The 27,429-nt window shown below is 43.9% G+C and overlaps 1 protein-coding gene across 1 annotated transcript; it reads left to right on the top strand.

The window, feature by feature from the left end:
- LOC128419418 (hepatocyte nuclear factor 4-beta-like) lies at window positions 1-27,429 on the top strand. Its single transcript, XM_053400084.1, has 10 exons — window positions 1-281; window positions 9,685-9,856; window positions 13,031-13,125; window positions 15,910-16,016; window positions 19,211-19,366; window positions 21,110-21,197; window positions 22,826-22,978; window positions 24,449-24,685; window positions 25,351-25,470; window positions 26,120-27,429. Exons 1-10 carry the CDS (start codon window positions 164-166, stop codon window positions 26,257-26,259), a joined length of 1,386 nt encoding a protein of 461 aa, XP_053256059.1. The 5' UTR covers window positions 1-163; the 3' UTR covers window positions 26,260-27,429.

Raw genomic sequence — 27,429 nt, 5'->3', positions numbered from 1 at the left:
TTCCAACCTTCTGATAGTGGTGAGGGAGGGAACAGCGGGAAAGTTAGGTAATGATTTGTCATCCTCAAGCCTGCCGTAGTTGTCAACCCTACCGTGCTGGAGATCCTCGCTGTGATTGACAGCAGGGTCGTGGGGGCCTCACTTGTCTCTGTTGACAGTAATAATGCGGATTTGTCAAAGCCTAATGGACATGGAGATGCCAGATTACGCTGAGTCCCTCGACTCCTCATACACCATGTTGGAGTTCGAAAACCTGAGGGTGCTGCCCACAAACTCATCAGGTGAGTGAGGAGATACCTTCCGTTGCCTCTCCAATCGGCCTCTGCTACCTTTGCTCAAATGTTGTCCTCTTTGGTGGACAAGAAGGAATGGGGTCGAAGGGTGGAGGGTGTCGCATTTGTGTGGGTGAACTCTTGGACTTCTGCATTGGGACGGGTCTTATGCTGCGGCCTTGAATTATATTGCCGATAAGGGACTTAGATTGAAAAGCTTGTTGTATTGTGATTGAGAAAACGGATTTCTAATCAATGGGAATCTCTTGGAAAAGGTTTATTCCACACCTCACACACCTTGCTATGACATCACAATGCTGCAAAATACTTAGCCAACAGCAAAGACTATTGTTTATTAAGCCTGGAAAAATCTACTTTCCGAATATTATACTGATGATGTATTTATCAAATAAATGGCATTTTATACCACTGTCCACTTTGTTTGGCCAGATGTACCATTGATAAATGAGATGGTGGGGAGAATACATTTAATATCTATCTATCTATCTATCTATCTATCTATCTATCTATCTATCTATCTATCTATGAAATAGCTTGGCCTTCTTCTTCTACCTCTCCTCCTCCTCCTTCCAAATCACTCTTGTCTGAAGCTGATTTCTGGGGCACAGGGAGAGAGGTCATCAGAGTTTTGTTGGGCATGTTCATTGTGAATGTTCACGGAACTTGCATATATTTAGAATCTCATGTCATCTTGGTTCTGATTGTAGCTCTTGGATTTCATGACCATTCGGACCCACTCTTTACACACCTTTCCCCCATCTACCAGCTGAAGAAAACAGAACATTTTACATAGCTGATGAAGTACAACATTTCATTTTCCAGAGGAGGAGCTGTGTTTGTCTGTTGTAGCAAACACAACAGAGAACCCAGTGCTACCTTAAAGATGAACACATTAATGACTGGATAAGCTTTTGCGGACTACAGTCAACTCCATCAGTCCATAAAACCTCACACCGTTATAAATGAATTAGTCTTTAAGGGGAGAAATGGCATTTCAAGCATCTGATAAAATGAGCTTGAGTGTTGTGCTACAAGATTTCTCTTAGTCTTTAAGGTGAAACACAGGTGCCTCCCTGTTCTTCTTAAACAATATGGTGACACCCTTCTGTGACTTTGACACAGAAGGCTTGTGGGTAGCCAGAAAGCTTGAGCTGATGTCCTTCAAATATGTTTCCCCCCCCCTTATAACCTGTGGCTCAATTGTCACTGACTGGACAGGACATCATTCCTAGGAGTACTTCTTGTGGTTCCCCATGCCCCCAAATTTTGGCCAGCCTCTGCTGTGGTAGGCAGCCTTTAGTGTGGTAGGCACTGCCCTGTGGAACTCCTTGCCAGTAGAAGTTCAGCAAGAACTGTCCCTCCCTCCCTTCAGACATCTTTTGAAAACTGTTTAATTTAGAAAGGGCTTTGCAACCTGATTTTTCTTTTAACCGATCAATATCTATTGTTATTCATTGATGTTTTATTAACGTTTTTAATAATGTGTTATGGATCTTTGGTTGGTTTTATCTCTATAGCTCCACCTTGCTATATATTTAGAAAAGTTAGGATTCATAAATAAATTATATCTATACAATAGTGTAGAAACAACATGCTAGCTTTTCTGAAAGGTGAAGGCTGTTTCAAGTTGGCATTGTGGTATTTGCCTACTTGTTAATAAGTAAACCAACATAGTCAGGAACTTGCTGTTTTGAAATGAGCATGTTTGTCTTGGGTAAGCATCCTCATCAAAAATTTGTCCAAACAGCTTAAAAAAGAAAACACCCCCCTCCCTACAAGCTAGCCAAAACCTTGAGACCTCGACATATCCCATTAGTAAAGTGATCCAAATGTAAGGGGTCTATCCAAGAGCTTTCACAAAGCTCTTACAATAGACAAACAGCCATCTTTTTAATGGTGTTTAGGGAAAATTAGGGGAGGTGTTTGCTCAAATTACAGAATTAGCAACTGGTTTAGAAGAAAGGAAAGGCTTTGTCTTGTATTGTGTTCTCAGTCTCATTCTTATCCTGGGCTTTGGAGCTTTCACTAGTGTTCCTGCCCACCCCTCTCCACCAAACAAAAAGGAACTTTGATAAAGTGATACTTCTCTGTTGCAATGGAGAAGGGGAAATATATTGATCCCTGAAAGGAAGTTCACATTGAAACAAAATTAAGACTCTCAAAATGGTGGTACATCACTGAAGGGGGAGGAGATAGTTTTGCTGGCACTGCCCCTGCTTATTCTCTAAAGGGTGCTATGCCAGGAAAATGCTGAGGCTGGCTTTAGAGATGAAGAATAAAATTAAATTGAAATGTCTTTTAAAGCGTACAAAGATGGTGTTGACATGAGGTGGTGGTGGTAAGCTGCACTGCTTATCACCAGAGATATCATGAGCACTCTCTTGAGTAAGGTGTTCATGACATTGACGCAAGCACACCTAATAGGACTCTGCAAGTTTACTGGCTGAAAAACTGAGCTCCCCTCCCCTCCACCGATTGCAATTTATTGCAGCTTGAGCACCAGGGAAATGGCATATCCTTGAAGCAGAAACACTTTGTAGAAGGAAAACTTGGCGGATCTCATCTTGCACGATAAACAAGCAACATCTGTGCACTTGTTTCTTGAAAAGCTAATCATCGGGTATGGTTTTAGATATGCCCCGTTGAATCATCTTATTTTGTCGAAGCCAATGCCCTTTCCAATGCAGATTTAAGAGTCAAAAGAATTTCTGAATTAAAATCCAGCGATGAAACCTTCTGACTTTCTTAATTTTGTAGTGATTTCCTGTAACCTCCAAGAACCCCACTGGATTTCAGTGGCCTTTCGGTAGCCTTCCCATTGTTAAGATGGTTCACTTCTGACATGAAATTGGGGAAGAGCTCTATGGTAGAGCATCTGCCTTACATGCAGATGGTCCCAGGTAACCTTCCAGCATCTCCAGGCAGGCCTGGGAAAAGCCCCTGCCTGAAACCCTGGAAAGTCATCATCAGTCAGTATGGCCCATGGTTTCCCAAACTTGGCCCTCCAGCTGTTTTGGACTACAATTCCCATCATCCCTGACCACTGGTCCTGCTAGCTAGGGATGATGGGAGTTGTAGTCCAAAAGCAGCTGGATACCCAAGTTTAGGAAACTCTACACAATACTGAGCTGGATTGACCAATAGTCACTTGGTATAAGACAACGTCCTATGTTCCCATGTGAAGCCGGCATAAATTGGCCTTACAAAGAACACCCATGTGGTTGCTTGGCTCCATTGCTACTCACTTCCAGGTGGACGACAAAGACAGTTTCATTTCAGTGGCATTTTTTGGAAGACTGCCTTGGGAAGGGGATTTTATGCTGACACTGTCTTTGTAATAATTTTAGCTTGTTTTATCTGGTATGATTGAAATTGCTCTTGCTTCATTTATTAGTATGCATTGATTTTTGATTTTTTTTAAAAAAAAGAAAATCTCTTGAATACTTAGTTGGAAAGTGGGATATAAATTGTGGCAGTAAAAAAGAAAGATACATCTCTTTTCAGTAGATTTTAGAATTTTGAAGATTCACCAGAAGTGGATTGAACCAGAACAAGATGTATGGTTGTAATCTAGAATACTTTATGATCCTATTTCTCACACCCCTCTCTCTCCCTTTTCTTTGCTTTTCAAATCAACTCTTACAAACTTGAGAAATATTCCCCATCAGGCTACATCTCTTTATTTTTCTCTTAGGTACCATTTTAGCTGTCCTGGTCTTCCTAACTTACATTGTTTATGCTGGACTATCACCTGCCCCATGATACAATTCCTCATATTGTTGTTTCAATATCTGGCTGATGTACCTCATTAATTGGAATTGCTTTGACAACTGGCTTGGAAAAGGAACTTCTCTTATGAAAATGTTTCGTTGTTTGCCCTAATACTTTCCCGCATCCTAAAAGTTCAGCATGACCCTTTTCAAAAATGTCACAGCTGCAATCTGGTCCATGGGTGGTGGCCAGGATGACCAAGTCAAACAAAGGACGCTTATTATAGAGTAACATACCAAGAAGGCAATAGACTATATTTCTGGATTCATAGAGAAAGGCACAGGGCATTGGGAGTAAAAATGGCTCCGCTCTTAAGGTGTGGCAGAACAGGCCAGATAACATCTCAATGCTGTTTCAATAAGCCTCACCCCACTCGTTGGCAAGGAATTACCCATAATAAAATACATTGTGGCATTGAGTAAGTTGATATCACATTATCAAGTGCCACATAACGTTCATTCTGCACTTGTAAGGAATCATAAGAACGTTAGAAGAGCCTTCTGGATCAGATCAAAACTCCATCTAGTCCAGCCATCTGTTCTCACAGTGGCCACCAGATGCCCTTTTGGGAAGCCTGTGAGCTGAACTTGAGTGCACCGGCACTCTCTCCACCTGTGATTGCCAGCAATAGGCAACAGCACCTACTCTTTGGAACGCCCTGCCCATTGATATTAGGCAGGTTGCCTTCACTGTATTGTTCGAAACTTTTTTTGTTTCACCACGCTTGCAAAGGCATGCCATTTTAACATGTAATTTTTAGCAGGTAGTATGGCTGATTTTATTTGCATTTTGAGACTTTGTGCGTGTCAGCTTGATTTTAATGCTTGCTTTCACCAATATTTTAAATGAATATTTGTTCTTGTTCTTTGTAAACCCCTTGAAGGTTTTTTGTCCAGTTAGCAGGATATACATTTTGTTCCATAAGAAGTACAGAAGAAGAAAGCAGGGAGAAACTTGACACACAAGCTGCAATTCCACTGCTAGCTCTGTGGAATTAATATAATAATTGAGATTCCAAGATGAAAACTAGGACTGATCCTTTGTTATATAGAGAAGCTCCAGGCTGCTCTGAGTGACTTACAATTATAAAAGCATACATGATACAAAATTTAAAAGACATCAGATGGATGAAATGGCATCCATTGATTAAACCCTGCAAAAACAAAAAGGGCAAAATCTTACCCCACACTACTAAAAGAAGAACACCAATACAGCCTAAGGTATTGTCATTCCCAAGTGACCCCAATTAACAGGCAACTAGTTGACTGAAGAGTAACATCTTTGCTTGCACTTAGAAGTTGAGACTGATGGTGCCAGGCACATCTCTCTACGCACACACATAATGAAAACACAGAATAAAATAATTTCACCAGAACATTAAAATAAATTAAAGTGTACAATAAAACAAGGCCATTAAAACAACACAACAATTTTAATAGGTCTCCCCCACAATTAGAGCAGGAATTTCAACTTAGCTGATTAGGGGAATGCTTGTCTAAAGAAGTTTGTCTTTGAGAGCCGGAGGAATGCCAGTACTGATGGGGCATCTCAGATTTCAACAGTGAGATCATTCTACTACAGTGGTTTCACCAGCGAAAAAGCCTGCTTCACGTTATCACAAGCTGATAGCCATCAGACCATGGTGACATTAAACGGGTTCCATTTATTGGCCATAATGCCCTTACTGTCCAATAGAGTGAAATATAGTAGAGGGTTTTTTTAGGGCTTTATAAGTAAGAACATGGCCCAGAGTTGTTTAGGGATTTATAAGTAAGAAGGAGTAACAAAGAAATAATTAAGTCTATCTTGTTGAGTGCTAACCATAAACTTTATGTTTTCAGGTTTAAACGTCAGCCTTTTGTTCTGCATGCACTGTATATATTGAAGATCAACAATGTGCTACGCACTTCCTCCACACATGATGTGGTTGTGAGGATACATTTTCTACCCCAAGACATTGCCATAAATTCCGAAACTGCACACAGTGCATCCATCACAGCCAGAATGTTTGTGGAACTTGGACGGAGTAGATTATTTTTCTGCCAGAGAATTCTCACCACAAATATATCTCAGAGCCACTCCCAGGAATTATTTTCCTGCCCCAGAACAAGGCCATTTATTGTATTTAAATTAGGGTATGTTTAGAACCCAAGTTCCATTAAGAACAGTTTAAAGAATTATTTTTTAGCCTGGAGAAGATTATAGAGAGACATCATAGTGGTCTTCAAATCTCTTATGACTGTTGCACAGAAGATGGACAATACCTGGGCCATATCCACACCATACATTTAAAGCACTATTATACCACTTTAAAAGTCCTGGCTGCAATTTCTATAGTTCTCTATGAAGAGTGATTGATTGTTAAACCACTCTGGGAACACTAGCTCTGTGAGGGGTCTCCTAACAATTCTCAGCACCTTTAACAAAAGACAGCTCCCACAATTCATTGGGGGAAGCCACGACTGTTTAAAGTAGTATGATAGTGCTTTAAATGCATGGTATGAATGTGGCCATATATTGCCTGCTTTCTTCCCACCCACCACCTGTTTTTAAAAAGCACTTCATCCCTCTTCCTTTTGACATCATCATAGCATCACTAATATTATTTCACTCACTAAAAGAATCAGCCAGCCTTTTCTTTCCAAGCAAAGGCATTGAGGAGTATTTATGGCCAAATAAAATGTCATCATCATATAACCCAAGCTAACATTTACTTAGCTGAGTTAAACTAAATGACAGGTGGCAAGCATCAACAAAGGTTTCCATTTTTGTAAAGGTTTCAGAAGGCAGAACTGGAGAAATGGCCCTGTGACACAAAATATCAATGCCAATGATGCTTACCTTGGTCAGGCACCTTTGTGGGATGGCGCCAGGATCCAGCAAGCACTCTGGTGGTGAGGGGTTTTCCTGGGCCTGGGTGAACTCACAGGAGAGGAGAGTGCTGTTGTGTTCAGGCCTTGCTTGCAGCTTTCCCAGGGGCATCTGGTTGGCCACTGTGAGAACAGGATGCTGGACTAAATGCATTATTGCCAGTGTGGTGTAGTGGTTAAGAGCAGTGGACTCATAATCTGGTGAACCGGGTTCGATTCCCTGCTCCTCCGCATGCAGCTGCTGGGTGACCTTGGGCCAGTCACACTCCTCTGAAGTCTCTCAGCCCCACTCACCTCACAGAGTGTTTGTTGTGGGAAGGGAAGGGAAAGGAGAATGTTAGCAGCTTTGAGACTCCTTAGGGTAGTGATAAAGCGGGATATCAAATCCAAACTCTTCTTCTCTTCATCATTGGCCTGGTCCAGCAGGACTCTTCTTATGCTATCTTCCCAAACACCTGAATGGCTAAACAAGGGAGGGACTTTTCAGTGCTCAGGCCTGAATTGTGGGATTAGCTTCCAGAAATACCCACCCGACTCCATCACAGTTGAGCTTTAGGCATCTGATTCAGAGAGCAGAGGAGTCAGTAGATGACCAGCCTGTTCACTGCTGGGTGGCTTGGCTGCTTTACTGATGCTGTGGTCTCTTATAATTCTATGTTGTGTTTTAATTCTCTTGGTTTTATGACCACAAGCCAACTTGGCTATTGTAAATATGAGAACGTCGGGTATAACTTATGGCTGTGCACAGCTCATCCTCCCTTCATCCAGCCTGTGGTCTCAGTTGGGGTGGGCAATCAGGTTACATCCCCCACCCCACCCACCTACCCCAGATCCAGTCCCAAATTATAGGGGTGGGACTAATGTTTATTTTCCCCCTTTAAAACCTAATTAAACATACAGGTGGGGAATGTTGCAACTCCCCCTGACTGAGAATAGGAGGGTTGAACCTGGAGGGGGCGCTGTTTCACAAGAGGCTTTCCTGCAGGCAAGCCACTTGGGAAGGAACACCCTGCATCCGCTGTTGCACAGAGACACCAATCATGTGAGGTGTTGCTTCAGAGATGGTGCATCAGGCAGGAAGGAGAATCAGGCAGCACTGGGCTCCTATTTTCTCTTGGGAAGATGCAGCTGGTGGTCAGATAGGCCTTGGTCTCTTAGTGGAGGTTTTCTGTCCACTGTCTGCCTCTCATTCCTGCCTGATGCCAAGTTGGTTGCGTGTTTTTTTAATGTGAAATGGCAGCTGCCTGGATTGAGAAAGCAGCATTGGTAAAATAAGGTGGTCTGGGAGGGCAGTTGCTGGAAGATCCCTGTGCAAGACAAGAAAATAGAAGTCCGTTGGGATACTTCCATGTGTGCACAGTCTTGTTGCACCATCTTTTGCACGTGGCCTTGCACAACATTTCAGGATACTTGGTCACAGAAGATGCATTGCACATCATCACACAATGTTTTTCTGGTGGCTCTTGCACAACAATTAAATTGAACAGCACCGCTGCCAGAAATTTGTCCTCTATTGCATCTTTGGATCCAGTTCTAAATAAATAATTCTTCCCCTCTCCCCAAAAGATGTCAACTGATCCTGGGTCGGCTGCTTTATTTCTCTGCTCTCTTGTGTGGTGTAGCTTGAACCACCTGAATCAATAGCTTTTTAATGATCAAGAATCTGTTTTGTTTTGTTTTCCATTTCAAGACCCATAAGGCACCATCTCTTGGCTTGGTCTTGGCTTGTAGCATCACATCCCAGGACTGCATAGACCAGGCATAGGCAAACTTGGCCCTCCAGATGTTTTGGGACTACAACTCCCATCATCCCTGACCACTGGTCCTGCTAGCTAGGGATGGTGGGAGTTGTAGTCCCAAAACATCTGGAGGGCTGAGTTTGGCTATGCCTGTCATAGACTGATTTTCAGGATCCTGACTGGACTAGCTTAGGAGTGGGCAGATCTTGCTTCCATGGCCAATTTCTGGAGGACCACCTAGAGTCAGCTGGTGGCTTTGCTAATTTAGACCACATTCATATCATAGACTTAAAGCACTGTGATAACACTTTAAATAGCCATGGCTTCCCCCCAAAATTCTGGGAACTGTATTTTGTGAAGTGTGCTAAGCAATGTTAGGAGACTCCTCTGTTCCCCTTACAAACCAATGTTGCCCATAGTTCCTTCTGAAGAGTGATAGATTGTTATACCAATTTTTGAATTGTAGCTCACGGTGGGTAAAATGTGAGTCTCCTAATAATTCTCAGCACCCTTAACAAATTCTACAGCTCCCAGAATTCTTTGGGGGAAACCATGACAGATTAAAGTGGAATCATAGTGCTTTAAATGTATGCTGTGAATGTTGACTAATTTAACATGCAGCAGTGAGCAATGTGAATTTTGATTTTAAAAATCAGTGAATTTTGAATTTAAAAATACTCTATGGATTGGGTTGGTTTTGTTCCTTTCCAGAGCTGGTCCAAGAGGAAAGATAGAGCTTACCTCCCCACCCATTCCCTATATAAAAGCCAACCAGATTGGTGGTTGCACCTGACTTAGACATAGGTGGTGAGACACCATCCTCCACTCCACTAGAGGACAGTAGGTTAGTTTATAAGTTGCTAGGCAGACCCAGCTGTATCCACTCCATACCTCTTACCTATGGTCACCTGTGGCAGCCGCCTCCCTCTGCCTCACAGTAGGACTGGCTCTGTTCCTTTCCATCCCCAGGACACCCACTTTATTGACCACTGGTGAACTTCTTTTTTGCAGATGCCATTGTTTCAGAGTCAGGGAGTGGCGGCCTGCTGGCGAATGGGATCAGCTCAATGTGTGCCATCTGTGGAGACCGTGCTACTGGGAAACATTACGGAGCTTCCAGCTGTGATGGCTGCAAAGGGTTCTTCAGAAGGAGTGTCCGTAAGAATCACGTCTACTCATGCAGGTAGATCTATAGTTTTGTAGGTCATCCTTGGACATTGACCGGCTTTTCCATACGCTTTGAACATTGTCACTGGCTTGAAGATGAAGACGAATGACAACTTGGAATTTTCTCTAGTTTGCACTGCCTGAAACAATATGTGAACCATCCTTTGAAATTCACACGTTTCCTAATTTTGCAGTGGAGTTCTCCATCCAAGTAATTTGTACAAAAATGTATATACTAGGGCAAAGTTTGCATATAAGGGCATGTTTTCATGAAAATAACACACAACAGTGCATTATATTTGGGGAAATTGCGTGCAAAAACAAGCACATTTAATCAAAACTGGATAGCTCAGTTGTTTAGAGTATGGTGCTGGTAACAGCAAGGTTGCAGGTTTGATCCCCATAAGAGACAGGTGTTTTTCCTGCATTGCAGGGGGTTGGATGAGATGATCCTTGTTTTTGTTTTTTTAATAAAGATATTTATTAAAATTTTCCATTGCAATACATTAAAAAATCAAAAAACAAAAAAACAAAAAAGGTTAAAAACACATAGAATTCACAATCCTTATTTTCAATAACATATTTCCCTGACTTCCCCACACCTCCCCCTCTTGTATTCCAATTCAAATTGTTGGTTCAACAAGTTCTTATCCCTAATTTTTAACCTTTTTATATTTAGTTCATTTTAAAAAACCAATTTTGCCTTATAAACATCAATAGTGATACATCAGTGCTTATTCTTAAAACCTTTTTCTAAAGTCGGCCTAAATTCCCTTCCACGATTTCCTCGATTCTCAGACAGATAACAAAAATAAAAACAAAGCAGATTATAATTATACACCCTTTGGATTCCTAAAATCCCCACCCCCCCTTTCCCGGTTTCAATCCCCAACAAACGTCCATCAATCAATCTACTATCAGCCTGGAGATCTCACGTCCGAGGCTCTTAATTCTCTCTCAGTTCCTCTCTGCTGGTTTTTTTGATAGTCCTTAATATTAAACACCAGATCTTGGAGAAGCTCTGTCCCGATAGGGTCCATATTTCTTCCAGTCAGACCTCCATACTTAAAAGTGGAGCCTGAATCTTGTTTCTTACTCCTTTTAAGTCCAAATGTCCCCAAAGCTCCAACTTCCACCTTAATCAAATTTGTAATCCTTGGGTCTTCCGATCTCCACATAAGCAGATCTCTCCATTCTTCAGTCTCCAATTCAGACCAAATTTTCACCATCAAGTTCTTATTTTCCTTTGTAACCACCATGTCAGGCCTCTGGCCCTCCTTTCTTTTCTGTAACATTACATCCCCTCCTTCCTTTTCCTCAGGAACAACATATATCTCTTTCTTCACACTCTCAGAACTCTCAAGTTTCTCTTCTTGTCCAGCTGCATGGGCTTCCTGAGTCAATTCCTTATCAAATTCAATGGATTTGTTTACTGTTAAGTCCAGACTTGCAACATTTATAGCCAAAACATCAATTTGGCCTTGTAACTTTCCCAAGAGAGAAAACACTCTGTCCAATTCAGCCTGAATTTCCCCTCCTTCAGCCATTCTTGTAATGTCCCAAAATCCCCTCTAGAGGGATTTTGGTTACTTAGTATTCCTTCCAGTTCAAATCCAAAAGTCAAATTAGTTTGTATCAGTTCTTCCTTATTTTCAACAAAGTATAGTCAAATTATAACAAATATAGCCAGCAGAAGCAGCAGAAACAAAGTTCTCTTTTTCCGTCTTGACAGCTAATTTGACAGCTGTCAAACTCTTCAATGTCTTTTCAACAGGCTCTCTCGCAGATCACTCCCGGATCGGGGGGGGGGGGGTTGGCACTTCAGCTCCCAAAATTAGCTCTTATCCTCCAGTAAAATTTCTTCTAGTGCCATATCGTGAAATTAATGTCTTTTACCCAATAATAAAAGAACGAATTCTCTCGACCTTAGTTAGCAGGTCCTTGCTTTAGGTTGTTTACAAGGCGGGGAGGCGGACTTCCTGTTTACGCCTTCCCCGATCGTGCCTAATTCACAAAAGAGAAATTTCCTTAGAAATCCAATTTCCGTAGTACTCACGGCTTGTTATTATAAAGTCCAAATCACAAGAAGAAGTCAGCGCTCTCCGGCCATGGCAGCGCGGCTTCACTCCGCAGGAGAAGAAGTCGACTCTCAGCACCACGCCACTCACCCCGTCCCCCGTTCCGAAGCCTTTAAAAAGGCTCCTTTGCAGGTTGGGGGGGCGCAAATGGTGCCCGCTGAGTCACCAGGTTCACAGGCTTCACCGCCTGTGATTTTTAAGGGTCCCCGCGTCGCTGCAGCGGTAAGACCCTAATCCTGTGGAGCCGATTCCCTCCGGAGCTCGGAGGGAATCCGCCATTAGCCGATGGCGCTAACCCGGAAGTCCGGATGAGATGATCCTTGAGGTCCCTTCCAACTCTGATTCTATGGTCAGGAGAAGTTTGCACCAAATTTCTAATAAATTCTCATGAGGACTGTTTTAACTAAAATTCATAAATTGCTACACTAGCTTGAAAAAATAAATTTAAGCAGGTAGAAATGAGAAATGGAGAAACAGACAGAATTGCCTATCTCTGTTGGCTGTCCATGAAGCTGCCCTGACACTTAGCTGAAGCTAAGCAAGTCTGGCCAGTGGCTGGATGGGTAGCCACCCAGAGCCCACTTGTACTCCACCTTGGGTTCCATAATGGACAAATAGTGGGATATAAAATGTAAAATAAAATAAGAGTCTAAGACATTTCATTGCCTTAGGCAAAGGACAAGGTAGCTCTTAACCCAACCAGACTGACAGTTGACCCTTGCTTCAACCCCGGCAAAAGGACAGCATGCAAGGCAGCAGGATTTGGGAAGGGCTGGTAGCTCATTGTATCTGCTTTGCATCCAGAAACTCCCAGGTTTAATTCCCAGCATCTCCAGGCAGGGCTGGGAATGTCCACTCCCATCTGAAACCCCAGAGAGCTGCTACCACTCAGCATAGACAATACTGAGCTAGATGGGCCAATGGTCTGTCTTGGTATAAGCTTCCCCTGTTCCTATGCTTAGCAGGGGAGTGTCCAGCCTTTAGCATTGCTCATTGCCACCTTCACCTCTGGCACCTGCCATTGAAGGCAGCTGCCTCACTCTGCCAAATGATAGGACCGGCCCTTCATATCACCAATGATTTTTTCAGAGCTTGCCTCTTTCCCTTTCCAGATTTAGCAGGCAGTGCATAATAGACAAGGACAAGAGGAACCAGTGCCGATACTGCCGTCTGAAGAAATGTTTCCGGGCAGGAATGAAGAAGGAAGGTAAATGGTCTAAAACTACCCCCTGATCCAGAGTCCCATGTGCACTGCTGTGATGCTAGCCTTGCATTCAGTAGCCTGCTGCTAGCGTTGGGGGAGCTGATGAGTTGTGCCAAGTTCCACATCAGCAAATTCCTTTGCAGCACCGTTAATGAGGGTGCTGAATCACAACGGATGAATTCTGAATCACAAATAGGCAGAGCTGGATCATGTGGTTTGGAGGGGGGGGTTGGAAAAAATTTAGGACATTGCCCTGACAGTGCCATCCCAAGACATTTTGCTTCCTGAAGCAGAGTTCAAATCTGTATTAGTAGTTTGATTTATTGTCTACCGTTCACTATGCAGTCTCAGGGCAGGTTTCAGCCATTCAAAAATACATTAAAACCAGTTAAAGACAAACTGCAATCGCAAGAATATAATGGCCCCTGAAAATATACCTCTCTAGTGCCAAAGGCCAGAGGTGCATTTTTAGTATTTGATAAAGACAGTATAGTGAAGGTGACAGATGAAACAAGATGAAAAACAAGGGTAGAAACTTCATCTTGTTTTAAATTTCCTAAGCTGCTTTGAGAGCTTTATGCAGGAAAAGGGGACTATTTTTAAAAATAAAATAAAATAAGTAATTAGTATATAAGCAGAGCACCAGATGTTGCAATCAGACCCCAATCATTTACATAGTATATGAATATCTAGTGAAAGTTTTGGGAAGTTACTGATTTGCTTCCTTTGCCAGAAAAGTGACCTCTACTGGGACATGTATCGATTTCCTATGTTTTTTTTAATTTCCGCCCCTTGCCCCACCCTGATCCACCCCCTCTGTAGCAACCCGATCAGGTTTCAGGGGAAATGAAGTAAATTGTTTGGTTGGTGTTGCACTAGGAAGTCAAACAGCGAATACAGTCCTGTTTGTTCAAGATTTTGGACATGGAAGGGACATTGAAGTTTTCCATCATTCGATTGCAGAATGCTCAGCAAATTTCAGATGTAGCAAGGCTCCTGACAGGAAATACCCAGTGATTTTCTACATCCTAAATTCCGGTCCAAAACACCAAGAAGGCATTGAGTTTGTAAAGGCAGAGTCAAAACTTGCTCTGTGATCATGCTGTATTTCCAGTGATGCAGTTTCAGTAAGCCTTTGTGTCTGTCCAGCCTTTCAGATAGGCTACTGGCCTCAGCTTAGAGATGGAGGAGAAACTCAATTCAGTTTGCATGTATGGGCAAACCTTCCTAATTCACACTTTCCGTAATAATACACTATCTGAAATGCAGCCATCCTTCAAAATTCACACATCTTTGAACTTTGCAATCTACTTCTCTAGTCAAGTAACAAATAGAAAAATGCACATATAGAGGCAAAGTGTTCACTGAAATGCATATATAAATGAAAACTGCATATAAAAATGCATTATATAAGGGGAAATCACTTTGCAAATATGTGTAGATTAGGGAAAGTTGCATACAAAAGTGTGCGCATTAGGAGGAATTCACACTAAAATGCTGCTGAATTTTCACAAGGAAAATGTGGAGAACTCAACCTAATGCTGGGAAACAGAAAATCTGAAATTCATAGGTTTGCCCATCCCTGTCTCAGTCTCAATGTTTCCATTCATCAGAAATGCATTGCAATGCACTCACCACCTAATAATGACTTACTTTTACAGTAGGTAAAATATTAACTGGATAAGTTTCTTCCAAGGAGCCTCCTGACATAATGCCAAAATCATCTTGAGAACGTCATGCTTTAGGCTGGGGGGTTGTTATCTGCCTTGAAGGGAAAACAGAAAAATATACACCATAAACCACACAAAAGTTAAACAAGGAACCACTTTGCTCTCCAAAGGGTGTGATTATGATAGGAGCATTAATGCAACTCACTTCAATTGGATCCTGTCTTCATTTGTGCTTTAAACAGTATGTGACACACCTGTTTTTTATCTCTTGCGTGGATGACCTTTTGGCCTCACTATGTCATAAAATAATTCTTCTTTCTGTTCTCAGGGTATATATGCCTAGCTTATGCATCCATATACCTAAGTGGGACCCACAAAAGCTTTCAAGACAAAAATGTGCTTGTTAGCCTTTAGGGTACTGTGGGAGAACACTGAGTCAGACCATTGGCCCATCCAGCTCAGTATTGTTGACACTTAATTTATATCCTGGGCTTAGCATAAATGAAAACAGATGCAACTTAAACCACACAATGAATATCAACAGCGGCACTGAAAACAAACCACACAGAGAGACAAAAATACAACACCCACCCTTAGAAGACACTGCCACAACAGCTAGTTGGTGGCCAAGGACTGTTGGAACAAAATATACATCTTTGCCTGCTGGCAAAAGGAAAGCAGAGGGGGGCGCCATTCTAGCTTCCCATGGGAGGGAGGTCTACAATCTGGGAGCAGCCAGCAAGAAGGCCCTGCCTTGTGTGCTTACCAAATATGCCTGTCATGGTGGCAGAGAAACACCTCCCCAGACTATCTCAAAGCCCAGGCAGGCTCACATAGGGAGAGGAAAGGAAATATGAAAGGAATATGAATTCAAAGGGTGTGAACATTTGCAAATGATTCTAACCACGTCCCCACCAGAATACTTGCCTATGGGTTCTCCCTACCTGGCCTGACCACTTCCCAAGATTCTTAGCATCTGCATTTGGTGCAAGTCCAGTAAGAAATGTAAACTTCGGAAATTGCAGTGCAAGTCAGCCCTCTTGCTTATTGAGAATTGGTTGTGTGGTCACTGGAGGTGATGCCTGCCTGACATGGTTGCTTCGTCTCTCTTGCAAAGCTGTACAGAATGAGCGTGACAGGATCAGCATCCGCCGGAGCAGTTACGAAGACAACGGAGCCCTGTCAATCACCATTCTGACCCAAGCAGAGGCAATGGCGCATCAGGTAGGAGGGGACCCCCCCCCCACATTTCTTCTTACATCTTGTGGTCATTGGGAGTCTTCTTATCCTGAGGTCCTTAACCACACGGAAACCTGGCAATAGGGTATAATCTTCTGCTGCACCTGTGGTTCGTGTCACATCTAAAGGTGAACCTACCTAGTTCGTACTTTCCAAAACAATATGCGAATTGAAACACAGCCATCTTTTGAAATTTGTGTATCTCCATATTTTGCAGTGCAATTGTCAAGCCAAGTAATGGGTTCAAAAATACTAGGGTGAAATGTGCAATAAAATGTGTATATAAGCAAACAACAGCAACAAAAGGAGCAAAAGTGTGTTGTGTTAAGGAGAATTGCATATATGCTCTAAAATGAATTTTTGTGAGAACTAGTTGTTGGGGAAATGTGGATGACTGACCTTAAGGTAGTCAAAATGAGAAACCAAAATGGACAAATTCATCCACCCCCAAACAACAGGCTAGTTTAGGAGGCGAAAGCAGGACAGATACTGTACATGGCTATGAACTCTTCAGCCTCCCTGAACGCCCACATTTCCTGAAATCCCCAACATCCTCATCTGGGCTTTCCCATTAGCCCCAGTAGGTGGGGAAGCTTCTGACTGTATGTTTGGAATTTGTTTATCATTTTTTGGCTGCAACATCCAGACCATTTCTCCCCCTATCCTTTTCTTTATTCTTTTTCATTGTCCAACCACTCTCTACCACATGGAGGATCTTATCCAACAATGAACTCTGGAGAACTCTTAAACTTGCCACATTTCGGCTACTTTTTCTTTGGTCCTAAAATAAAGGTATTAGCTAACTGTGTACAATCGCTGAGACGGCTAGAGCGTCGGTGGCAAAAAACTCACTCCGAATCTGACCGGACACAGGTTAGAGCTCAACTTCGAGCCTACCAAGTGGCGATAGCGACGGTGAAGAAGACTTTCTTCACCGCCTCTATTGCATCTGCAGAAAATAGTAGCAGGAGACTCTTTCAGGTGGTTCGCAATTTAACGGAACCACCTTTACCACCGGGGCCTTGTAAAGACCCCAAGATCTCCTGCAACGATTTTGCAAAGTTTTTTGCAGATAAAATCACTCATATTCGGAAGGAGCTAGACACCACCGTGGGAGCAGGGCTGGGGCGGGAGAGTGCTAGAGCTCTGTCTGGTCAAGTTGCATGGAATCAATTTCAATCCGTTACCCCCGAGGATGTGGACAGGCTGCTTGGACGCGTGAAACCAACCACCTGTCTCCTTGATCCTTGCCCATCCTGGCTAATAAAAGCAAGCCGGGAAGGGCTGGGCGATGGGCTCTGCGGGGTGGTGAATGCTTCCCTCTGTGAGGGAACATTCCCAGATCCGCTGAAAGAAGCGGTCATTAAACCGCTTCTTAAAAAACCATCTTTAGACCCGGCCAGTATGGCCAACTATCGCCCAGTCTCAAATCTTCCATTCTTGGGCAAGGTGATTGAGCGCGTGGTTGCTGAACAACTCCAGGCACGCCTGGAGGATGCGGACCATTTGGATCCCTTCCAATCAGGATTCAGGCCTCATCATGGGACTGAAACTGCCTTGGTCGCGCTGGTTGATGATCTCCGGCGAGCTAGGGACAAAGGTGAGAGTTGTTTCCTGGTTCTGCTGGATCTCTCAGCGGCCTTTGATACAATCGACCATAACATCCTTCTGGACCGTCTAGAGGGGCTGGGAGCTGGGGGCACTGTTATGCAGTGGTTTCGCTCCTTCCTCCTGGGCCGTGTTCAGAAAGTGGTGGTGGGGGATGAGTGTTCAGACCCCTGGGCCCTCACTTGCGGGGTGCCTCAGGGTTCCGTCCTCTCCCCCATGCTTTTTAACATCTATATGAAGCCACTGGGAGAGATCATCAGGGGGTTTGGACTGGGTGTCCATCAATATGCAGATGATACCCAGCTCTACCTCTCTTTCAAATCAGAACCAGTGAAGGTGGTGAAGGTCCTGTGTGAGTGCCTGGAGGCAGTTGGAGGATGGATGGCGGCTAATGGATTGAGGTTGAATCCTGACAAGACAGAAGTACTGTTTTTGGGGGACAGGGGGCGGGCTGGTGTGGAGGACTCCCTGGTCCTGAATGGGGTAACTGTGCCCCTGAAGGACCAGGTGCGCAGCCTGGGAGTCATTTTGGACTCACAGCTGTCCATGGAGGCGCAGGTCAATTCTGTGTCCAGGGCAGCTGTCTACCAACTCCACCTGGTACGCAGGCTGAGACCCTACCTGCCCGCGGACTGTCTCGCCAGAGTGGTGCATGCTCTGGTTATCTCCCGCTTGGACTACTGCAATGCGCTCTACGTGGGGCTACCTTTGAAGGTGACTCGGAAACTACAACTAATCCAGAATGCGGCAGCTAGACTGGTGACTGGGGGCGGCCGCCGAGACCATATAACACCGGTCTTGAAAGACCTACATTGGCTCCCAGTACGTTTCCGAGCACAATTCAAAGTGCTGGTGTTGACCTTTAAAGCCCTAAACGGCCTCGGCCCAGTATACCTGAAGGAGCGTCTCCACCCCCATCGTTCTGCCCGGATGCTGAGGTCCAGCGCCGAGGGCCTTCTGGCGGTTCCCTCATTGCGAGAAGCAAAGCTACAGGGAACCAGGCAGAGGGCCTTCTCGGTAGTGGCGCCTGCCCTGTGGAACGCCCTCCCATCAGATGTCAAAGCGATAAATAACTACCTGACATTCAGAAGGCATCTTAAGGCAGCCCTGTTCAGGGAAGTTTTTAATCTGTGATATTTTAGTGTATTTTTGGTTTCTATGGAAGCCGCCCAGAGTGGCTGGGGAAACCCAGCCAGATGGGCGGGGTACAAATAATAAATTATTATTATTATTATTACTATGGAGTTAGTTTTTCTCTCTTTATGAAGAAATTCTAAAGTGCCCCAAACAGGAATCAATAAATAAAATGCAAGCCTCTTGCACTGAAGGAGTACAGATTTCCAGAACTTGGAGAGTGAGTTTGGGCAAAAGGCAAATTCATAATGTCAACATACGTTGTTGATAGAATAGTTGTGATCTATTGCCACCTTCTGGACAAAAGGGTAACTTTTCATTTGGGGACGATAGACTTATCTATACGATGGTGTGTTATATGGAGGGGTGAAGGAGTGGGAAAATGGGGAAGAAGGAGGATTGCCTAGTTAAAGGGTGCCTGATCTTTTCTCTTATAGTATTCGGCTCTCCGTCCTGTACACAGCGCCGATATTGCCATGAAGAAGATTGCAACAATCAATGATGTGTGTGAGTCGATGAAGCAGCAGCTCCTGGTCCTCGTTGAGTGGGCAAAATACATCCCAGCATTCTGTGAGCTTCCCCTGGATGACCAGGTGAAAAAAGCAACTTTTGGGGAGGAAGGAGGCACATCTGGCTTCTGCAACCTGGATTCTTTGAATGTTATGCTTTCCTTCTGCAGACCTGCAATGTGCAAAGGAGAGACTTCCTAAATCAAAAATATGTACAGTTGTTCGTTTCACAACAGTTATGGATTGATTTAGTGATTTGGGAGAGAGAGAATAGAAAACCTAGGTGTAAAAGATTAGCATTTTTCAAGCTAACACATGTACTGTATGGCAACTGTTGCACAGAGCCTCAGATATCAATCTGGGCTGGATGGGTAGGATGCCATGGAATGTTAGCGAACATTGCACTTGCTCAAAGAACAGATGTTTTCTGCTTCTGAGAGGGGAGTGGAAGTTGTCAGTTTGGCTGAGATGAAAGCTTCACACAGACCCTAGAGACAGGAGTGGCTTTTGGGGGTTGGTCTAGGAAGAAGTCTCAGTCCAAGAGAGAAGTAACCCCCATAAGCAAGGTAACCAAAAACAGGGTAGAATGGACTGAGAAAAAGGTACCTGAAGGGAAGGTGTTGATGGAAGAGAAGGGAACTTGGGTAATTGGACAGATGAGGCGACAAACTGGGGCAACAGGAGGCTCTGAAGAGACCTCACAGCACTTAAGGAGGTGGGGAAGAACATAAGAAGAGCCTGCTGGATCAGGCCAATGGGACTGCGGTTGTAGGTAGGCAGCATTGTAGGAACCCTAGGGAGGCAATGAGGTTGAAGAAGCTGTAGGGAGGTTACCAGGGAACGGATTTCACATATTGAGGCCAGCTTAGATGTAACAATCCTAGCTGCTATGCCAGTTTAGCAGGCTGGGGAAAAAGCATCAGGTTTGGATGGTCACTTCTACATTACCAAAACATATATTTTAACTTTGGTATGTTTTAAAATATGGTAGAGATTTTTTCTCAGTTTTATTGTTTTCTTTTTTTGTAAATTGCTTTGAGGGCTTTTTTTATTTTTACATTTGTGTATACATTTTTATGAAATACACACACACAGGAAATGCACCATTTGTAAAGGAGACAAAAGGAGAGGACAGGTTTGCATACACTTTGCAAATGCTCATTTCCTATCTATAGAGGCGCATTGAAAGTTAATGGCTATAATTCACAGAGACGTTACTGTGACCAGTGTGGAAAAGACTGTGACCAGATGACCCATTTGCCTAGTGTTCACTGTCAAGTCTCACCTGCATTCCCTTCTTAGGGTCCTTTATTTTAAAACCAGGCTTAAGTCAGACAGCCCTTCAAACAGAGGCCACCTTCAAACAGGGGACTGACCTCTGTAGAGTTGGACACACGGCCACCCTAGCCAGGCCTTCACACGCCTCTCCTTTTGGTGGCTTTGTGGCTTCAGTCGTAGTTAATTTCAAACAAGAGTTCTCCCATATATCCCAATGGGTAACTCTCTGGTTTTATGTCCATTTAATTAACAATGATCTTTAACCTATGGTTTGTATTTGGTTTTAGGATTCCCTACCCCCCCTAGTACCAGTAAGGGGAAGAAAGTATAGAGGCTGTAGGTAGGAAGGAAGGAAATTTATGGCAGCACCAGACATAAGGATGTTGGCTGATTTATTTCATGTTTTGATCACTTCACCAGAACTAGGATCTGATCAAGATCCATTGTTGACATGCATCAGTAAAGCAGACTACAGTTTAGTCAGTATGAACTTGTTCTTTCTTCTCTCTCTCTCTCTCTCTCTCTCTCTCTCTCTCTTGGGATTCACAGGTTGCCTTGCTAAGAGCCCATGCTGGTGAGCACTTACTGCTGGGAGCTGCAAAGCGTTCTATACCATACACGGATTTTCTATTACTAGGTAAAATACCCATGCACTATAACACACCTCGTTGTCTGGTTTCCACAGAATAACCAGATCTCAGTACTCTCTCCATGTTTTAAAAACCACAGTGGTTCATTATTATATTTTTGGTGTTATAGAATAAGACAACTGGAAAGATTACCCTCCAAAGACCATATTGTCCAACTCCCTCTAGTAAGGTGAAAGGTAAAGGTAAAGGACCCCTGGATGGTTAAGTCCAGTCAAAGGTGACTATGGGTTTGTCGTGCTCATCTCGCTTTCAAGCTGAGGGAGCCAGCATTTGTCCACAGACAGCTTTCTGGGTCATGTGGCCAACATGACTAAACCGCTTCTGGCGCAACGGAACACCATGATGGAAACCAAAGCGCACAGGAACACTGTTTACCTTCCCACCACAGCGGTACTGATTTATCTACTTGCACTGACGTGCTTTCAAACTGCTATGTTGGCAGAAGCTGGGACAGAGCAATGGGAGCTCACCCCATCGTGGGGATTCGAATCGCCGACCTTCTGATCGGCAAAGCCCAAGAGGCTCAGTGGTTTAGACCACAGCGCCACCTGCATCCCTCTAGTAAGTTAACAATAATCTATAAACACCCCACCCTAAAATGTATCACCCTAACACAAGAAGATCCCTGCTGGATCCTGTTTCCCACAGAAGATATGCCAGGTGTTTCTTTAAAGCTCACATGAAGCAGGGCAAGAAATTCACATAATTGATTGAATTTATGCAGTATGTGAAGAAGTACTTTCTTCTGTCTCAATTTCACTGAGCCTTTATTATGAGAGAGGGGGAAAATATCTCTCTGGTTCCCTCTCTCCACACTAAAGATAGCACATTAGACAGACAGCTTTACAAACAGCCACCATATAATATCCCTTTTACAATGCAAATCTATGCATGCCTACTCAGGAGTTCTATGGGAGCTACTCCCAGGAAAATGGGCATAGTATTATTGCCTTAAAGTGTATCCTATGCATCCATTGTCTACTCAAAAGTAAGCCCCCCTGAGTTCAATGAGGCTTACTGCCAGGTAAGTGTACACAGGGTTGCAACCCGAAAAGCCCCGAACACTCTAGCTTGAAGATGGAGATGGGACCCTCTAGATGATGCTGAACTCCAACTCCCCCCATTGGTCATGTGGGTTGGGGCTGATGGGAGCTGGAGTCTAAGGACATCTGAAGGTCTACAGCTTCCACATCACTCTTACATCCTTTTCCCCAACAGAGAAGGGGGTCCACCCTTTTCATTCTTTACCACCAGGTTTTCAGACAAGGCAACCAGAGAACTGTGCCTTAACTTTGTTTGGTGAAGAGTCCCATTTTAAATCCAGTAGCTTGTTCATTCTTACTTGCGGGGCCACTTTGTTAAAAATAATAATTTTGAAGCAGCACATCAATATTTGCACTAAACATTGGAGAAGGCCTAGAGAGCTCAGTGGTAGAGCATCTGCTTTCCATGTAGAAGGCTCCAGGTTCAATCTTTGGCATCTCCAGATAGGGCTGGGAGACAATACTGAGCAATACTGAGCAAGATGGCCAAGGATCTGGTGTATAGCAGCATCCTATGTTCCTCTTTGCATCAAGGTAAGATGCTTTTTCTCCTTCTCCCCCTCCCATTTCAGGAAACGACTTCATCATCCCAATGCACTGTCCAGAGCTTGAAATTGCCCGTGTAGCTACCAGAATTCTGGATGAGCTGGTGAAGCCCTTGCGAGAAATTCAGATTGATGAGAATGAATACGCTTGCCTGAAGGCCATTGTGTTCTTTGACCCAGGTGAGGTCCTCTCATGTGCTACTGACCGTCACAAAATCCATTAATCATCAGAGGATGATGCAGATTTCAGCAGCAAGGCTTCACTCTGTCCATCCACTATGCTTCAGGTTCCTTCCTGGACCGTTCATTGATATAGTACCCCCTTCACCCTTTCTTCAGAACCCTCCCACAAACATCACTTTTCTTCAAGGCCTTTTGCTGAACCCCTTAATCCCCTAGGTATATAGTGGTACCTCAGGTTAAGTACTTAATTAGTTCCGGAGGTCTGTTCTTAACCTGAAACTGTTCTTAACCTGAAGCACCACTTTAGCTAATGGGGCCTCCTGCTGCTGCCGCGCTGCCGGAGCCCGATTTTTGTTCTCATCCTGAAGCAAAGTTCTTAACCTGAAGCAGTATTTCTGGGTTAGCGGAGTCTGTAACCTGAAGTGTATGTAACCTGAGGTACCACTGTACTGGAGGAATTCAGTTTTGGTGAATCTGAAAAGTGAACTGACCTGATCTACACCTTCAGGATTAATGTGTGGATCGGAATGCAATTTTCTTTTGGATTTTGCACTTCTCTGAATTTTACAACATGGTTCTTGACTCGTGCGATTTAGCAATTGTATTGTAGGAGAAAAGAGTGTTTAGAAATGCATAGGTTGAAACAAAATATATTTATAAAACAGCTATTTTTCAATAATGTATGCATTTAAATACAAATCTTCATGCAGATTTCTTAGAAAACAACAACAAAATATGCAATAAGAGGATAATTTATTTATTTTAAAAAGGTATACCCTGAGTTTCACCATCTCAGTCCCCAACTGTCTTACAAAATAGAAACATATGATATACAACATTTGAAACATAAATTAAATGCCAGAGATTTAAACATCAGTGCAGCAGAGTCCTCCTGGCATAAAACAGTTTCAACCAGGTGTCTGAAATTTAGCAGGAGTGGTACAGGTTAATGTGGAAATGGGTTGGAACAAGCTATGAGCACATGTGAAATTAGCATGGGGCATCTTTATCCCATAACCAAGCCTAAGTCCATCCAATGGTATTTGCCCTTATCCATCCCTTGCTCCTCTTGTCTCTCCTTCACCCTCTTCAGTTGTCTTCACCACATGTCCATTTCCTGGGGCGGGGAATTCCACAAACTGAGCTTCACTAGGGAGAATGTTCTTTCATGCACTGTTGCGAACCACGTCTCAGATGGTGGCAGGGCACACAGAGAAATCTCCTCAGGTGATCTCAGAGGGTATTGTGCATATCCTGGTTGCAAACCCTTTAAGGCAGGGACAGGGAAACTGCTGCCCTCCAGATGTCGGGCTCCAACCCCCATCAGTCCCAGCCAGCATGGCCAATGGTCAGGGCTGCTTGGGGCAAGGGGGTGGAGTCCAACATATGGAATACCACAAATTCCCCTGAGTCAAATTGCTGCATGCAAGTCAAACTAACATTAGTTAGTTTCTCTCTCCCTCCCAGATTGCAAAGGCCTGAGTGAGCCCGGGAAGGTGAAAAACATGCGTTTTCAGGTACAGGTGAACTTGGAGGATTACATCAACGACCGGCAGTATGACTCGCGAGGCCGATTCAGTGACATTCTCCTCCTGCTGCCTCCTCTCCAAAGCATCACTTGGCAGATGATTGAGCAGGTTCAGTTCGTCAAGCTCTTTGGAGTGGCAAGGATCGACAGCTTGCTGCAGGAAATGCTTCTGGGAGGTAACAACATTTGGAATGGTGCTGTGTCTTTCTCAGCTGTGTGTCTTAAAACAGAGGTGAGGACCCTCAGGCCTAGGGGCCAGAATGTGGCCCTCCAGACCTTTCTATATGGTCCTCAGAACTCTCCCTAGGCCACACTCTTCACTGGCTTTCTGTCACGCCAGAAATGTTTTTGCCTTGTTTGGATGTGTCATTGAACTCTGGTAATGCCCCTTGATTCCATGGATAGAGAACGTACAGGTGTGTGTAGACACCAGCCTACTAGACAAAGGTAAACTTGCTGCACCCACTTTTGCCTCTTGCCCTGCCCACTGCTGGTACGTGGCCCTTGCAGAGTTGCCCAGAAAGAAAGGCAGCCCTTGAATTGGAAATGTTACCCTGCCTGTGCCTTTAAACAAAACTAGGGGGAATGACACATTTTGGGCAAAAGCCAGGAGACAAATCCATCCGTCCATTTGGGTGTTTGCATACAAAGAGAATGGCATAATTAGAAAATGCTTTCTGAAGGCTCAGAGTGGGTGACATCAATAAAAGCAAAAGGATTGCATTAGGCTTTCCCATTAAAGGCAGAATGAACTTCAAAACAAAGAAAAATGACGCCTGTGTTTGGTATTTGGTCAATAATGACTAGCAGAATAAGACAGCTTTTCTCTCTGTTCATGCAGGGACAACTATGGATGCACCACAGTACCAGTCAGGGCCTTCCAGCCTTAACATGGAACCTCTTCCAGGACACATTGTGCTCCCCAGCAGCATCGGATCAGTAATTCACACCATTTCAGCCTGTAGGTGTCCAATTTCTTATCTGTTTCACTTAGTTAAAAAACCTTTGCTTATTAAGGCTACGCAGATCTTTCCTCTGAAATATTAAATTCTGAATGTGCACATATTGGAACATTTCAGAAAGGCATGCGCTTTCTTCCAAGGAGCGAGGATAAGAAGAGGAAAATCTGGGAGCGATGCTTCAATTTCACTGCTAAAATTTAAGATGCAATATGCATCTTAATGCATCTTAATGAAAAGGAATGAAATTGCATACTTCAAGTGCACATTTCTTCACAGCAATGGGAGAAATTGTACATGGAAGTAATGTAATTCAATGATAGCAAAGATGCTTTGCATCCAGAAGTACTCTGGTTTGATCCTGTCAGGATCCTGTCCAACCCAGAGACCTCTTTGGAGGGAAAGGTTCAGGGGATGATTACATACATAACATTTGCAGACTTAAAAAAAAAAAAAGCTAGTGAATACTACTCATATTCACTTGTATGAGTCCAGTTCCTGATCTCCAATGAATATGCAAATTGCAGCAATGTCCACTCCTGCTCCCATTTCTGATGGAATTCCCCAACATCTATAGTCCTGACCCACTGGTTGAAGACTAATGCCAGGCTATTGCAAATAACACCTTTTTGTGTTTTTTCCCCTCCACAGCATCTCCTGAAACATCCCTTCCTTCTCCTTCAACCAGTACAGGAAGTGAAGATTACAAGCTAGGTCCTGCCCCCAGGCCTGAAGTAGTACCTGCGACTGTTTTGCCTCAGGCGGTGATACCCAAACAGGAGATTCTATAAAGAACCACGCTGAAGAAATCAATAATTTAACCTTTCAAGTCTTAAGTCCAGTAGCAGCTAGCACTGCCAACCTCACGGGGCCCTTTTCAGACACTGAAACAAAATGGCACCTTTTCAGCAAAGACAGGAGAGAGCCCACCTGTCGGCAGTGTCCCCTTCCTATGGGTTCATGTCGTTTCCTCAGTTAGAATTGTATGGTGTTTGGGGCAGGTGCTTCCTAATGAAGCCACAGGGGTTCTTTGTTAATGGAGATTAAGTAGAAGATAGATGCATGTGTTCTAAGTTCTCTTGGCGACGGGTCTTCATGCTTGTGCGTGTTCATGCTTTCCAAGCTCGGCCTACATGCCAACAATGCCTGGAAGGCTCAAGCAGCAGACAGACTCAGAGAGACACATTGAAAAATTAGAAGCAAAGAGCAGGAAGCACATTGTGAATGCTAGACCGGTCTGCTGCTCTCTTCTCCTCTGGGAAGCTCCACAGTGCTCCAGCACAGAGATACTCCTTCATGGGGCTTGGTAATATTACATCTTATGAGGCCTTAATAATGTGCTGCATACTAAAGAGGGCAAGCAAGCATAAATGCATCATCAGACCTTGTTTCCAAAGTCCCATACCCTCCCACATTTCTCCAATGAAAATAGGGACATCCTATTCCATAATAATACTACTTTTAGTATTTATACCCTACACATCTTGACTGGGTTACCCCAGCCACTCTTGGTGGCTTCCAACTAACAACAACATTGAGAAGCTTCTCTATACAGGGCTGCCTTCACGTGCCTCAGGGGTCGGATAACTCCATACTCTCCAACATTTCTCTGATGAAAATAGGAATGTCCTAAGGAAAAGCAGGACATTCCAGGATCAGATCAGGAACTGGGACAGTTCTGTAAATCTGGGACTATCCCTGGAAAATAGGGACACTTGGAGGGCATGGGATCCCAGCTGGCTCCCTGTCTCACTGCAGAACATCCAGTATCTCAGTCTTGCAGCACTCACTAAAGAGAGGCCCACTGATATTATTATTTGTGTAATTAATGGGTGTAAAGTGCTGTTTGCACTCTCCTCAGTTGGTATCTCAATGGAGGCTGGTTCATTTGGGAAAATTGGGCACTGCCCCACCACCCTCTAGCTGCCGTCTGCCAGTCCCCAGCTGCCTGCTTTCTTGCT

Source organism: Podarcis raffonei, chromosome 8 (genome assembly GCF_027172205.1).
Source record: "Podarcis raffonei isolate rPodRaf1 chromosome 8, rPodRaf1.pri, whole genome shotgun sequence".
Lineage (NCBI taxonomy): Eukaryota > Metazoa > Chordata > Lepidosauria > Squamata > Lacertidae > Podarcis > Podarcis raffonei.
The sequence above is the reverse complement of the archived record's forward strand: the minus strand, read 5'-3'. Positions and strand labels throughout refer to the sequence as shown.

What these genes read in the sequence shown, in the direction of transcription:
- LOC128419418 (XM_053400084.1), top strand. Translation starts at nt 164, where the DNA reads ATGCGGATTTGTCAAAGCCTAATGGACATGGAGATGCCAGATTACGCT. An exon ending in CATTGTGTTCTTTGACCCAG is followed by an intron (nt 22,979 to 24,448) that starts GTGAGGTCCTCT and finishes TCTCCCTCCCAG; the next exon opens with ATTGCAAAGGCCTGAGTGAG. An exon ending in GCAGGAAATGCTTCTGGGAG is followed by an intron (nt 24,686 to 25,350) that starts GTAACAACATTT and finishes CTGTTCATGCAG; the next exon opens with GGACAACTATGGATGCACCA.